Below are 15,842 nucleotides of genomic sequence, written 5' to 3'. Positions count from 1 at the left end.
TCCAGCTTTGTTCCTCTTCAAGAATAGCCTTGGATATTCTCTGCTCTTCGCATTTCTATATACTTTTAGAACTCATTTGTCAATTTTTACATGCATACAAAAAAGTTACTGCATTTTGATTGGGATTACTCTGAGTATGTAGAATAATATGGGGAGAACAAACATATCATTATTGAATCTTCTAATTCACAGATATGGTATATTCCTGCTATACTTAGGTCTCATTAATTTCTCTCGACAACGCTTTGTAATTTTCAGCAATTTTCTCATATCTTTTGTGAGATTTATTCCTAGGTATCTGATATGGTTTAATGACACTACAAATGTTAATATGTATAATGTGTAATGTGTAAAATATGATTAATTCTTGTATTTGATCTTTTATCAGTCTTGTTAAATTCACTTTAAAATTTTAAGTTTGGGGCTTCCCTGGTGGCGCAGTGCTTGAGAGTCCGCCTGCCGATGCAGGGGACACGGGTTCGTGCCCCGGTCGGAGAAGATCCCACATGCCGTGGAGCGGCTGGTCCTGTGAGCCATGGCCGCTGAGCCTGCGCGTCCGAAGCCTGTGCTCCGCAATGGGAGAGGCCACAACAGTGAGAGGCCCGCGTAAAATTTTAAGTTTGTCTATGAAGACTTTCATGACAATTTCATTTCTTCCCTTTCTGTCCTTATGACATTTGTTTCCTTTTTCACCTTTTTGCAGAGTAGCACCTCCAGTACAATGCTGAAGAAAAGTGGCTATAGTGGATGCATGTGTCTAGTTCCCAATCTCAGGGGAAAAGATTTTCAAATATAAACATTAAGTATGATAAACGCTACAGGTTTTAAAGAACATGTATGTTTAAAAGTCTGAATAAAGAAGATCTTTTAAATTCTCTAATTTGCTAAGATTAAAAAATAGGTCTTAAAATTTTGAATGATTTTTATCTATTAATATGACTATATAATTTTCTCCTGTTTTCAGTTAATGTGGTCAAGTACATTGATTGATTTTTGAATAAAAAACTATGCTTGCATTCCTGGAATAAACTCCAGATGGTCATGGTGTATTATTCTATGTTGCTGGACCTGATTTGCTAATATTTTGTTAAAATTTTCTGCATCTATGTTCATATTTGCATGGTACGTATTTTCTCATGTTTTCTTTAAGCCTTCCTCAATCTTAAAGAAGATGTCTCTCTTCAATAAAGTTTCAGGATACAAAACTAACATACAAAAATCAGTAGTGTTTCTTTACACTAACAATGAATTATCTGAAAAAAATAAAGAAAGCAATCCCATTTATGATAGCATCAAAAACAATAAAATACTTAGGATAAATTTAACCAAGGAGATAAAAGGTCTCTACATTGAAAACTATAAGACATTGATAAAATAAATTGAAGAAAACACAAATAAATAGAAAGATATCTTGTGTTTATGGATCAGATGAATTAATATTGTTAAAATGTCCATACTACCCAAAGCCATCTATAGACTCAATGCAACCCTTATCAAATTTCCAAAGGAATCTTTTACAGAATTCAAAAAAAATAATCCTAAAATTCATCTGGAACCACAAAAGATCCTGAATAGCCAAAGCAACCCTCAGAAAGAAGAACAAATCTGGAAGCATCACACATACTGATTTTGAACTATATTACAAAGCTATAGTAATCAAAACAGTATGGTACTGGCATAAAAACAGGCACATAAACCAATGGAACAGAATCTAGAGCCCAGAAATAAAGCCGTACATATATGGTCAACTAATATTTGACAAGGGAGCCAAGAAAACTCAATGAAGACAAGACAGTCTTTTCAATAAATAGTGCTGGGAAAATAGAACGTTCATATGCAAAAGGATGAAACCAGACCCCTATCTTAACGCCACTCAAAATGAATTAAAGATTTAAATGTAAGACCTGAAACCATAAAACTCCTAGAATAAAATATAGGGGATAAGCTCCTTGACATTGGTCTTGGTAATGATTTACTTTTGGATATGACACCAAAATCCCAAGCAACAGAAGCAAAAATAAGCAAGTGAGGGTTTCCCTGGTGGCTCAATGGTTAAGAATCCACCTGCCAATGCAGGAGACGTGGGTTTGAGCCCTGGTCTGGGAAGATCCCACATGCTGCGGAGCAACTAAACCCGTACACCACAACTACTGAGCCTGCACTCTAGAGCCCATGAGCCCCAACTACTGAAGCCCGTGTGCCACAACTACTGAAGCCCGCACGCCTAGAGCCTGTGCTCTGCAACAAGAGAAGCCACCACAGTGAGAAGCCTGCACACCGCAACAAAGAGTAGCCCCCACTCTCAGCAACTAGAGAAAACCTGCATGCAAGTGAAGACAAAATGCAGCCAAAAAAAAAAGTTAAATAAAATTAATAAATAAATAAATTTATAAAAAAATAAACAAGTGAGACTACATCAAACTGGAAAGCTTCTACACAGTCAAAGAAACAATCAACAAAATGAAAAGGCAACCTATAGAATGGGAGAAAATATTTGCAAACCACACATCTGATAAAGGGCTGATAGTTCCTTAGTTGTCTAAGGAACTCAGACAACTTTAATAACAACAACAACAACAACAACAACAACATAATAATAATAATAGAATTTTAAAAATGGACAAAGGACCTGATAGACATTTTTCCAAAGAAGATATTCAAATGGCCAATAGGTACATGAAAAGGTGCTCAACATCACTGATCAGGGAAATGCAAATCAAAATCACAATGAGATACCATTTCATACCTGTTAGAATGGCTATTATCAAAAAGACAAAAGATAACAAGTGCTGGTGAGGATGTGGAGAAAAGGGAACCCTTGTGCACTGTTAGTGGGAGTGTAAACTGGTGTGGCCACTGTGGAAAACAGTATGAAGGTTCCTCAAGAAACTGAACACAGAACTACCACATGATCCAGCAATTCCACTTCTGGGTACATATCCAGAGGAAACAAGGATCACTATCTTGAAGAGACCTCTACACCCTTTACACTATTTATAATAGCCAAGACATAGAAACAACCAAAGTGTTCATTAACAGATGAATGGATAAAGAAGATGTGGTACATATACACAATGGAATATCATTTGGCCACAAAAAAGAAAGAAATCCTCCCTTTTGTGACAACGTTTAGGGCATTATACTAAGTGAAATAAGTCTGACAGAGAAAGACAAGTATTGTATGGTCTCACTTATATGTAGAATCTAAAAAAAACCCTGAATTCGTAGAAACAGAGAGCAGACTGGGGATGGGTGTGGGGGGAATGGGTGAAGGTGGTCAAAAGGTACAAACTTCCAGTCATAAGATAAATAGGTTCTGGGGACATAAGGTACAGCATGGTGACTGTAGTTAACAACACAGGATTGTGTATTTGTATATTGTATATTTGAAAGTTGCTTAGAGAGTAAATCTTTTTTTTTTAAGAGAGTAAATCTTAAAAGTTCTTTTCACAAGAAAGTAAAACTAATTATGTGAGGTGATAGATGTCAACTAAACTTGTGGTGATCATTTCACAATATATACATATATTGAATCATTATTGTACACCTGAAACTTATACAGTGTTATATGTCAATGTTATCCCAACAAAACTGGAAAAGAAAGGTGTCTCTTCTACGTAGATTACAGTTGGTTAAAAAAAAAAGCTCTGATAATCTTCACCTTTTAACTCAGCTACTTAGTCTACCTATCTCTGTTTCATGAAATTATTGATATATTTAGGAGCTATGCTATTGTTTTCCAGTTAACCTACCTTTCACGTTCTTTTTATTCTTCTGACTTATTAGTTATCCCATATTTTACATTTATTAACTTGTTAAACGTTCTTGAACTGTTCTTATATTGTTTAGTCTAGAGACTACGTGCATCCTTGACATATCACAGTCTGGTACAAGTTTTGACTTTTACCATCCCGAATAGCAAGAGAACGTGAGAATACTTAAGCTCCATTTAGCCCCTTCTCATTCTCTCTGGGATTTTACTGGCATGTTTTGCCTCCATATGTTGTTAATCCCATAGACATTTTTTCTTATTTATGTCAACACTCACTCACTTCTATTTCCCACATACTTACCCTTTCTGGTGCTCTTCATCCTTCTCTGAAGGTCAATTCTTCCATCTGGATAATTTTCCTGCAGCCTAAAGAACATGCTTTAGTATTTCTTATCGTGAAATTCTTTTGTAATAAATTCTCTCAACCTGCATTTATCTGAAAACCTGTTTGTTTCACCTTCACTCTGGAGGCTATTTCGATGGGTATTGAATTCCAGGTAGGCAGTTTTTCTAGCACTTGAAGATGTCACTCCACTGCCTCCTGGCTTTTACAGTTTCTGTTGAAACTTCTACTACCAGTCTCTCTGCTGCTCTTTTGAAGGTGATGTGATTTACTTTCTTCTGGCTGCTCTAAAGATCTTCTCTATCTCCAGTCTCCAGCAGTTTCACTATCATGTGGCCTGGGTATGGTCTCTTTTGTATTTATCCTGCCTGCGATTTGTGGAATTTCTTGAATCTCTGGATAGTTGTCCAGATATTTGGAACATTCCTGGCCATTATCTTCTCCAAATTGCTTTTACAGTTACATATATATATATATACATAATTTCCAATAATACATATATATTATTCTTCTGTGTTCCACGTGTATCTTCCTTTTCTCCTGTGTGCTTTAGTTTGGATATTGTAGACTAATCCATTTCCAAGCCACTAACAGTGTCTTCTGCTACAGCCAATCAGCTGCTAACAAATCCATTGAGTTCTTAATTTCAGATATTTATTTTTCAATTCTAGACCTTCTTTTTTTTTTTTTTTTTTTTTGTGGTACGCAGGCCTCTCACTGTTGTGGCCTCTCCCGTTGCGGAGCACAGGCTCCGGACGCGCAGGCTCAGTGGCCATGGCTCACAGGCCCAGCCGCTCCACGGCATGTGGGATCTTCCCAGACCCGGGGCACGAACCCATGTCCCCTGCATCGGCAGGCGGACTCTCAACCACTGCGCCACCAGGGAAGCCCTAGACCTTCTTATTTTTATAAATTCTAATTCTCTGGAAAAATTCCCAATTCTTTTCATCTATTTTATAAACCTTTCCCTCTATTTTCTTGTACCTATTAATCAAGGTTATTTCAAAGTCCTTGTCTGCTAACTTCACCTGTGGGTCTACTTTTTTTTTTTAACATCTTTATTGGAGTATAATTGCTTTACAATGTTGTGTTAGTTTCTGCTGTATAACAAAGTGAATCAGCTATATGTATACATATGTCCCCATATCCCCTCCCTCTTGCAAGCACCTCCCTCCTACCCTCCCTATCCCACCCCTCTAGGTGGTCACAAAGCACCAGGCTGATCTCCCTGTGCTATGTGGCTGCTTCCCACTAGCTATCTATTTACGTTTGGTAGTGTATATGTCAGTGCTACTCTCTCACTTCGTCCCAGCTCACCCTTCCCTCACCCCGTGTCCTCAAGTTCATTCTCTACGTCTGCGTCTTTATTCCTGTCCTGCCGCTAGGTTAATCAGAACCATATTTTTTTAAAGATTCCATATATATGTGTTAGCATATGGTATTTGTTTTTTTCTTTCTGTCTGACTTACTTCATTCACTCTGTATGACAGACTCTAGGTCCATCCACCTCACTACAAATAACTCAGTTTCGTTTCTTTTTATGGCTGAGTAATATTCCATTGTATATATATGTGCCACATCTTCTTTATCCATTCACCTGTTGATGGACACTTAGGTTGCTTCCATACCCTGGCTATTTAAATAGTGCTGCAATGAACATTGTGGTACACATCCCTTTTTGAATTATAGTTTTCTCAGGGTATATGCCCAGCAGTGGGATTGCTGGGTCATATGGTAGTTCTATTTTTAGTTTTTTAAGGAACCTCCATATTGTTTTCCATAGTGGCTGTATCAATTTACATTCCCACCAACAGTGCAAGAGGGTTCCCTTTTCTCCACACCCTCTCCGTCATTTATTGGTTGTAGATTTTTTGATGATGGCCATTCTGACCGGTGTGAGGTGATACCTCATTGTGGTTTTGATTTGCATTTCTCTAACGATTGGTGATGTTGAGCATCCTTCCATGTGTTTGTTGGCAATCTGTATATCTTCTTTGGAGAAATATCTATTTAGGTCTACTTATATATACATTTTATTTTACACATATATTAGTATAAATATAGCGGTAAGGGGGGACATTCTTGCCTTGTTCCTTTCTAGTTCCATTAGGTATGACTTGGCTTTTAGGGTGATACAGATATGTTTTGTCATGTTGAAAGGTACTCATTTTACCAAATACCTTTTCATCGTCTGAATAGATATATATGATTTTTCTCTTTGATCTATTAATATCGTGAGTAATGTTACTACATTTCCTAATATTGAACCATCCTTGTATTTCTGGAAAACAATCACAGTTGGTAATGAGATGTCATTCTTTTAACATTTTTTTAGTATATTGTTGGATTTGTGTCTAATATTTTATTTACAAGTTTTGCATTGGTATTTAAAAGTGAGATGAGTCTTTAGTTTTAATTTTTTCCTGTGCTGTATTTGTTCAGTTTTGGCATCAATATCTTGAGCTTTATGAAATGAATTTAAGTCTTTCTCCTTTTCCCCTATGTTCTATAAAAATTTAAATAAAACAGGTACCTGTTTCTTAAAGTTTCTCAGAAAAGTGCTTTTTAAACAATGGAATGCTAATCAAAATGTAACAGCAAACTCAATTTGCAGGGGTTAGACAGATAAGACAGTGAGCAGTATGTACCTTGCCACAGGATGAAGGAGGCATCTGAGGCGTAACGTAGGCCAAGTTCAAAGTGTGTGGGCTGGAAGTGGTCCACAGACAGCCAGTGTGAAACCCTACAGAATGAGGATAAGGCCCACGTGTTTACACATTCACACCTCCTGCCTTATGCCTAGCTTGTGAGGCCTCCTGGTTAATGGCATGGCCCTGAGATGGATGAGATCCTCTTTCCATGTGACTCAGGTAGACCAACTACCTTCTCTGAGCCATTCCCCCCATTTGTACAGTGAGAATAAGAACTAAAACTTACCTTTAAAGGTTGTCATGAGGACTGAAAGAGAAAACGAGATAATGTAGATACACTTCCTCACAAGGACTAGTTTGGGGGGTACATTAATATGTACCCATTATCATTGTGATTATTACTTAATTTTTTCCCAAATGGAAACAATTTTCTTTGTGATTATAAAAGCAATACAGGACTTCCCTGGTGGCGCAGTGGTTAAGAATCTGCCTGCCAGTGAAGGGGACATGGTCCAGGAAGATCCCACATGCCGTGGAGCAACTAAGCCCACGTGCCACAACTACTGAGCCTGTGCTCTAGAACCCGTGAGCCACAACTACTGAGCCCGCGCGACTAGAGTCTGTGCTCCACAACAAGAGAAGCCACCACAATGAGAAGCCTGTGCACCGCAATGAAGAGTAGCCCCTGCTCGCCACAACTAGAGAAAGCCCATGTGCAGCAACAAAGACCCAACGCAGCCAAAAATAAATAAATTTATAAAAAAAATAAATAAAATAAAAGCAATACATCTTCACTGCAAAACTACAACAAACAAAACACCACCATGCTGTATATAAACAAGATAACTCTATATGCAGCATTAGAGCCTACATTTTTCACATAATGACATTTGTGGGCATCGATTCATTGATGGCAGTAACTCATGTGATTAGAGGAATCCTTCACCTGCCTGTTAGCATGACTTCATTTTCAGTGGCCATCAGCTGTATCTGGGTGTAGATGCCCATTGTGAACACGGCACTGGCACCGCTGAAAAGAGAAGTCAGGGAGGACATGAGAGAGGCCCAGAGTGCGGACACCATCAAGCCTCGAACACCTGGAAGAAAAGGAACACTTCCTGGGCCTCCAGCTCTTTGGCCGTGCCAGGACGCCCTAGGCCTCCTGAGGAACATTCCCACATAGTAAATTTTGTTCGGAGTGGGAGTCCATCTAAGATAGATCAAGTGCGTTATAGCTGCCCTTGCTCTGTGACGAGCCTTGCTAGCTGGCCGCTGTGTCTTCATATAATATGCGAGTGCTTACTCTGGGCTGGAGCACCTCTTCAGGCATCAGCCTGATGATCTCCCTACAGCCCTGTGAGAAGGACACCAGTGCTGACCCCTTTTACAGATGATGTGGCTCCTTGTGCCTCAGTGTCCCCATCTGTAAGGTGGGTATTAAAGTACCTACTGCACAGACTGTTGTTAAGATTAAGATACAGTAAGAAGATGGGTTAACACAATGTCCAACACAGAGCAAGCTCTCAACAAGTGTTACCTATAAACGTAACAGTCTAGGCTTCTGACCTGCAAGGCCACTGGATGGCAGCGGCTTTGCTGAGAGATTCCCATGCATAGTTGGGAGAGCCTGAGGGTAACAGGGCTTGCACAGGAGGCCCCACTGTATTCAGTAGGTACTCAGGCCAGGCCAAGACTAGAGTTCTTGGATTGGCCTGGCTTCAAGTGCCCATGGCCCTGGGCTGCAGCCCCAGGTGCTGAGCGACCCCCTTCCTGAACTGTGGGATGGTTGGTACTTCCCTCAGCTGGGATCTATCTACATTGTATTTTATGGGAATGTCTCAACATTGCTGGCCTATTTATCCTCAGAGCTAATACGGAATTTAAAAAGACTGTACTGTTTGTTTGCCCGTTTCCCTGGGATGTGGCAACATGGGTGAGACGAAAGCCATGCCCCTGCCTGTCCCACTGGACTGAATTCCTTGAGAGCAGGATGCGGTCTTGCTCCCCTCTTTGTCCCCACAGACTAGAACAACGCCGAGCTCCCATCTGCGGCAGTGAGGAGCAGAGGCGTGGGTTCTGCAGGGAGGGGACCATGCAAAGGGCCAGCAGAGGCTGGGCCTGAGCGCGTGTCCGAGAGAGAAAGAGAAAGAAAGAGACAGAGAGAGAAAAAGAGAGAGAGAGAGAGAGAGAGAGAAAGGAAGAGGAGGCCACAAGGCTCCCGGGATGCCAAGGGCCCCTCCCACAGCCTACGCTTCCACCGGGGCCCTCACTCCTGACCGTCCACTCACAGCCCTGGAGGCAGCTCCACTTCTTACCACTGGGCAGCAGCTCCACCACCAACACGGGGTAGGCGAGAGGGCTGCAGCCAGTTCTGGCGCCACAGTACTTTTCACACTCTGAAGGCACAACACACGCCACTTAATCTGCAAAGAGAGACAAGGGTCACACCAGCATGTGGCCCCTGAGCACTAAAATCTGAGCTCAGGGAACGGGAAGCAAATTAGGAACGGTGTGTGGATGGCAGATTCTTCGTCTCCAATTCGTGACCCCACACGTGCGTCAGGAGCTGGGGGTCAGGCCCCAGGAGTCAGCGGGTCGGTGCTTCTGCCAGTTCCCTGCTTGACCCACAGCAAGCCCTGTGACCTCGACAAGCCTTTCAATGATCCCAGCCAGGTGTCAGGAAAGCAAACGATGATTCATCCATACACTGATGGGTGGGCCACTCATGACCTTACTCCCTTAGCCCCGTAGGGGTGTTATTTCAGAGTATTTGGGGAGAAATTTGGACAAAGGGAAGTAAAGGAGGGAATGTGATAGGCCTTCAAGAGCTTAAATAACAGATTAAAATTTACCATCTGAGAAAAAAACCAAACAACGAATCAACGTAGACTAGGAAGAGGCAGGAAGGGCCTGGGTTTACATGGAGAGCAAGGGGTTTCACTGGGGACGTCAGGAAAACTAAGGGGGTCAGCTTTTCCTCTGCCTGCTCTCCCTCCCCCTGCCCTGCGAGCAGGCCCTCAGTCTCCTTCGGCATGGTTTGGGAGGAGCCCAGGGGCCACCTGGCCATTCTGGAAACACCTTCCCCTTGGCCACAATGACTGGTCCGTCACCCAAGTGAGCTCACGGGACTCCCCTGGGATTTCTGCTGGGAGGGCGAAAAGGAAACACTCTTTCTGGGGGTCGTTGGGCTGGAGGGTGGAAGGCTGGTGCTGCTGGTGGTCATCTGCCATCAGACAGACTGAGAGGACACCAGCTCGGAGGAAAGAGGAGCTAAAAGTGCACGTCATTTTCACTCAAGAGCCTCAACTAATACAGTGGCCCCCAAGGAAAACCTGACTGGCAGAATCACACCGTGTGGGTGTCTGGCCCCCGGTTCTGGCCATGGGAGAGACCCAGAATCTAGGACCAGGAACGTTTGGGTTACTGGAAAAGTATGTTCTCCCAGGAATGTGGGCAGGTGCGGAGCTTTTGTGCCAAACCGCTCTCTATGAGTGTGTGTAAACAGTCTGTGAGTCTGGCCATTTCTGAGGATGGGGGGCAAGTGGTCCTGGGCCCCTCCCCACCCTGACGGCTCTCCCAAGGGCAGCCCATCAACTCTATTCACCTGGTGGTCAGAAGCTGGGGGCGTGTGGCTTCCTGAGGCCCGCTCTTCTCGCTCCTCCCTCAGCCACTTCTAGAGGCCAAGAGACATGTGGTTTCGCCCAGTGGGTGGGGTGGGCTGTGAGGTGAAGTGGGGCTGGGGAGGCAGGGCCGCCAAGCACAGGCGACTCTGGGGTCCTAGCGAGCACAGAGGCCTATTTCTAACCTACGAGGAGGCACCACCTAAGAGACCCCAGAAAGGGCTACCTGACAGCCAAAGACCAAACCTGGGATGTTGGAACGGAGCGCTCCTCTCTGTTGAAACTGGAAAGGGATCAGGATTAAAAAAGAGGCAGACTGAGGATGGATTAGGGTTAGAGACGTCTACTGCACATGTGGCTTCGCAATAAAAAGTGCTTCACTCTCTGCTTGGCCTTGTCAAACACTGAGGCAGAAGACTGTGGAAGCCGCCTGCTTTGTCCATGTGGCTGCACCATCTGAGTATGTGCTCCATAAAGGTTTAATGAATAAACAAATCTGGCACCGAGAGGCAGTACACCTAAAGGCAGTAAAACGAGGCTGCAACGGGGATGAGGGACATCCACGAAATTATGACAGCTCAATTAAGTGCAGCAGGGACGTTCTCACAGCACTTAACAGAAAGAACGTGGGCCTCAGGGCTAGACCCACTTTGGGGGTTCCATCGACGTGCCACACCTGGGGCTGTGAGAGCAGTGACGGCATTGGTCACATCCGAGCACAATGCCTGGCACCCAGGAGTGCCCGCAGGACGGTGCCTGCAGTGCAGGGGGAACAGCTGACCTCCCCATGGACCACGCCTCAACGCCACGCAGAGACCGGCCACTGCAGGGAGCATCGGCTGGCTCATCTCCGCCTGAACTCGTCTCTCTGCAATTCCTCTCTTGCCACCTACATCCACGGTCCCTGCCAGACTTCTGCTCAGCCACATCCCTAATCTAAATCCATGAGCTCCCAAGAAAGCAATCCGGGGCACCTCAACCCCAGCAGTCTCCCCAGCAGGGGAACTGATAACCCCATGCTCCCTAGATGTAGATGCCTGAGAGAGGAGAAGAAGATCAGTGTGAACACAGCAGAGCAAGAATTACCTGTGTACAGGACGCGGCTGATCATCCCTGGCATCACTATGCTGATGGGCAGCAGCTTCAGGTACCCACACAAGACACAGCCGCCTTTCACATGAGACACGTTCTTCCCTGCCAGGCAGCCCTGGACAAAAATCTGCCGAGGAAACACAGGTGGGGGGGCGGGGGGGCTTTCTCAGAGGGTATCAAGCCCGGGCTGCCTCGGCACAGATAGGACAACTGTGACCTGCAGTAGCAGTAGGGTGTGCCCTCGGAGGGGGTGCCCACTGCTCACCCCAATCACCCAGGTGTCTCCGGGCATGCAGGGCCAGAGGAGGCACGTGTGACCGATGCACACGTTTTGCTCAGTGCACAGCTACCAGAGGGGAGGAGGGTGGCCTGACCTTGACCTCATTGCTAGCACTGCACGCCAATCAGCAGCACAGTGCTTACAAGCTGTCCCCTGGCAAGGATGAGACTCCCTTCTAGAGGCCACAGACCGTCTCTGCCCTTGTGACAACAATCCAAGCACAGGTTGGTCCCCGGTAACAAATGAGTGTTTAGAACTGGGACCAGCTTCACTTGTCCAAGTGGAAATGAACCAGTGTAGACCTTAACATGCAAAGTCTCCTGGGAGGTGCTTCACGCCCCCTTTCACGGTGCTCCTGCTGTAAGAGGCGGTGTGCACTCAGCCCGAGCAGAATGGTGTAGCGGGCAGATGGAGAAGCACTTAAGAAAGAACATAAAGACATGGTCCAGTGCATCAAGACAATGCAGTACTCTGTATGCATTAAAATTACATTCTCAAAGAAAATTTAAATAATGTGAAAAATGCTCATAGTGTGACAGTAACAAAAAGGCACGGGATACAATAGCACACACACCTTGACTCTATACCTAGAAAAAGTCCACAGGAATAAACCAACATGACAATAGAGGTTAATCCTGGGATAGTAGGATTGACAGGTAGGATTTTCATGTTCTTCTTTAATGCTTTCTTTCTTTCCCACATGCATTATTTATTAATAGGAGGAAGAACCCCAAGGTTGTCCTGCCTCATGTAAGCAGGCACTGCTTCTCAGTGGGCCTGTGGGCATCCTGCTGACAGCCTCTAGGTGCCTGGGGGTCTCTGCTGAGCAGGTGGGCAGCCAGGCTGCACTTCCTGGTCTTTGCTTAGCTCTGCACACAGAAGAGATGGTCTCTAAGGGAGGGGATGAAGGAACAGGGCCAGAGCAGAAGCCAACTCTTTTTTTTTTTTTTTTTTTTGCGGTACGCGGGCCTCTCACTGTTATGGACTCTCCCGTTGTGGAGCACAGGCTCCGGATGCGCAGGCTCAGCGGCCATGGCTCATGGGCCCAGCTGCTCCGCGGCATGTGGGATCTTCCCGGACCGGGGCACAAACCCGTGTCCCCTGCATCGACAGGCGGACTCTCAACCACTGTGCCACCAGGGAAGCCCCAGAAGCCAACTCTTATTCTGAGGACAGGATAGTCGTAGGGGCATGAAATCATTCCACGCAGAAAGCCCTAAGCACTTTCATAGGTTGTCATATATCACAAAGCGGGGCAAGGGACGAATTCTTGTTTAAAGATGGTAGTGGGCCAAAGGAAAACAATTTTCCTTTGGTCAGTTTGTCTCTTTTTCAATTAAAATTCTTTCTTAAATCATTTTCTTTACTAGTTAGGAAGTTAGAGATTCTACTTCTATGCTTTTAATAATTACCCTTAAAATTTTAACATGGATACAACTTCAGGTCTAAAGTAAATCAGTATCTGTGCCCTTCTGAACAATTTAAGGTCCACAAACAGATTTAACTCTAACTATGGTCCGATATTTTAGCTCTGTCCTGTGTTACTTCCTGTGTGCAGAATTATGGTGATTTTCAGCCAATGCTTCAGATCTGCGCACGTGCCGGCCGGCTTCTCTAACTGTCCCTCCTGCTCACCAGGACCTCCTTTTTCTTTATGCATGTCATTCAGTCTCTAGGGAAGGTTATGCCTTTATTTTGCCCTTGCTACTGAGTAATACTTAGCTGGGCACGTAATTGAAAGTGGACATTTTCCTCAGTACCTTGAAAAGTTTCCTCCTCTCCCTTGGGTTCCACTGCTGCTGCTGAGCAGACTGTTGGGGGTGTACCTGTCTTCTTCTACAACGGATCTTTTCTCTCAGGTGGCTTTCAGTCTCCTCTTCGTCTTTCATGTTCTGAAACTTCATCAGGAGGTGACTTTGTGTAGATTTGCTTGGGATTCACTGTGATTCCTGAATCTGATGAGTCCTGTTCTTTCAACAGCTGTAAAAATTCTCAGCCACTTTCTCTTCAAATATTGCTTCTCCCCTTTTCTCCTGGAACTCCAATAGGATGTATTTTAATCCTGTCTTCAATGTCACTTTGTCTCTCTTTCACACTTTCCATTTTTCTGCTTTCTGGGCAAGTTCTTCAGTTCTCTCTTCTAGGTTACCACTTTTTTCCTTCAGCTATGTTTAATCTGTTATTCTAACAGTTACTCAGTTTTACATTTCAGTAAGAATATTTTTCATTTCCAGAAGTTTGAGTTTGAAATCTAACTGATCATTTCTGATGGAAGGGTTTCTTGGTTGTGGTGGTTTGATTCCACCCTGTTTTCTAATTTTTACAGAAAGACTTTTCTTGTCATTGACATAAAGCAGCATAATTAGACCCATAATAAGCAGAGGGGAAGAATACAAATAACAACACTGTGGCTGCGTTACAGATCACGCCCGTGTGCTGGGCTCTGGGCCTCATCTTGTTTCCTGGTCCTCCGCTCAGTACATGGTAAAGCTCCATCAGTGCCACTCCTTGTATGGTGGCTCCACGGCTTCTCACGGAGGCACAGCAGCCCTCAGTGGTATCCCCACTCCCACCCCACCCCCATCTCATCCACCCACCTCAGTACCTAGCACAATCAACCCTGTGATCAAGGCCTCACATATGGTCCCTTATGAACTTGGATGAGGAGTTTTGGGTAGTTTCTGAGGAACATCACCAATTGGTCACAGAGTACAATATATTTGACTTTATTCAGCATTGCCAGATCACCCTCCAGAAAACATACCCCGTTTGCACTCTCATCAGAAATGCAAGAGGATTCCTGAACATCCGTGTCCTCCTCAACAGTTGGCATCATCAAGCTTTCTAATTTCTGCCAGTCTCATTGTGGTTTTAAATTGCACTTCCCTGATAATGCTGGGTTATATGCTTTTTAGCATTCACGTTTGTTTGCATTTCCTTTTCTACAAATTGTCTCTCATTATCTTTTGCCTGCATGGCTACTGGAGCTCCTTTTTCTTGTGGATTTGCTATTAGCCTCCTGTTCATTATAAACATTCTGATATTCTTCTCTAGCCCTTCATCCATCAACTTTGTCTAGAGCATCTTTGTTACAAAGGCCTTATGTGTATTGTGATCAAACCGATATGATTTACACTCCCCCCAACTCAAAAGTATTCACTAGCATTACCTCGCCTTATTGTAGTACAGGTTTACTTTCCACGTTTAAGTCTTTAATTCATCTGAAGCCCACTTCTGTGTAAGTGTTAGGTGGGGATGAAGCTTTGTTATTCCAAATAGTAAGCTGGGTTTTGGTTTTTTTTTTTTTTTAACAACATTGAAGAGTATGTATCTCTGCTGTTGCTTTGTGGAGCCTCCTTGAACACATATTAAATTCCTATAAATACATGGGTCTGTCTCTGAGCTCTTCATTCTGTCCTGTTAGTCTATATGTCTATTCCTGGGAATTTCAAACTGCTTGTATTACTGCGACTTTGTCAAAGTTTAAATATCTGGTCGGGCAAGTTCTCCCCCTTTGTTCTTCATTTTCAAACTTGGGTTAGCTATTTGTGGCATCTTCTCCTTCCACAAAAGGTTTAAACCCTTTTTATTGTGCTATAACACACGAACATGGTGTAGCACATTACAGAGCGCACCATGGAAACACCAAGTCAAGAGGTGCAACACTCAAAGGCTGGCATACAGAATGCAACAAAGAATCTAACTGATTTAGAAATGTATGAAAAAACTCACTGATGGTGGTGGAAGAAAATAAAAAAAAAAAAAAGAAAAGAGGAGCAACATTGAGGTACCCCAGAAGCCTCTCTCTATGGCTCTTTTAAACAATTGAGGTGAAATTCACATAACATGTAATTAACCATTTTAAAGTGAACAATTCTGTAGCATTTAGTACATCCCCAGTGTTGCATCACAGCCACCTCTCTCCAGCATCACAGCTTCTTCATCACCCAGAGGAACACCCAGGCCCATGAAGCAGCCACTCTCCAGCCCTCCTCCCCCGGGAAGCACTAATCGGATTTCTGTCTCCATGGATTTGCCTGTTCTGGATATTTCATATAAAAGGAATCATACAGTAGGTGGCCTT

General features: G+C 43.8%; 1 protein-coding gene across 1 annotated transcript in view; it reads right to left on the bottom strand.

The window, feature by feature from the left end:
• LOC132436422 (sodium/glucose cotransporter 1-like) overlaps positions 1-15,842 on the bottom strand; it is a 62,618-nt gene that overhangs the window by 12,057 nt on the left and 34,719 nt on the right. The window contains 3 exon segments of the mRNA XM_060029311.1: positions 7,713-7,863; positions 9,082-9,189; positions 11,473-11,605. Of these exon segments, the coding sequence (XP_059885294.1) occupies positions 7,713-7,863; positions 9,082-9,189; positions 11,473-11,605 (392 nt within the window).

The sequence above is a fragment of the Delphinus delphis genome, chromosome 13, assembly GCF_949987515.2.
Source record: "Delphinus delphis chromosome 13, mDelDel1.2, whole genome shotgun sequence".
Classification (NCBI taxonomy): domain Eukaryota; kingdom Metazoa; phylum Chordata; class Mammalia; order Artiodactyla; family Delphinidae; genus Delphinus; species Delphinus delphis.
This window is presented reverse-complemented; position numbering and strand designations above follow the sequence as displayed.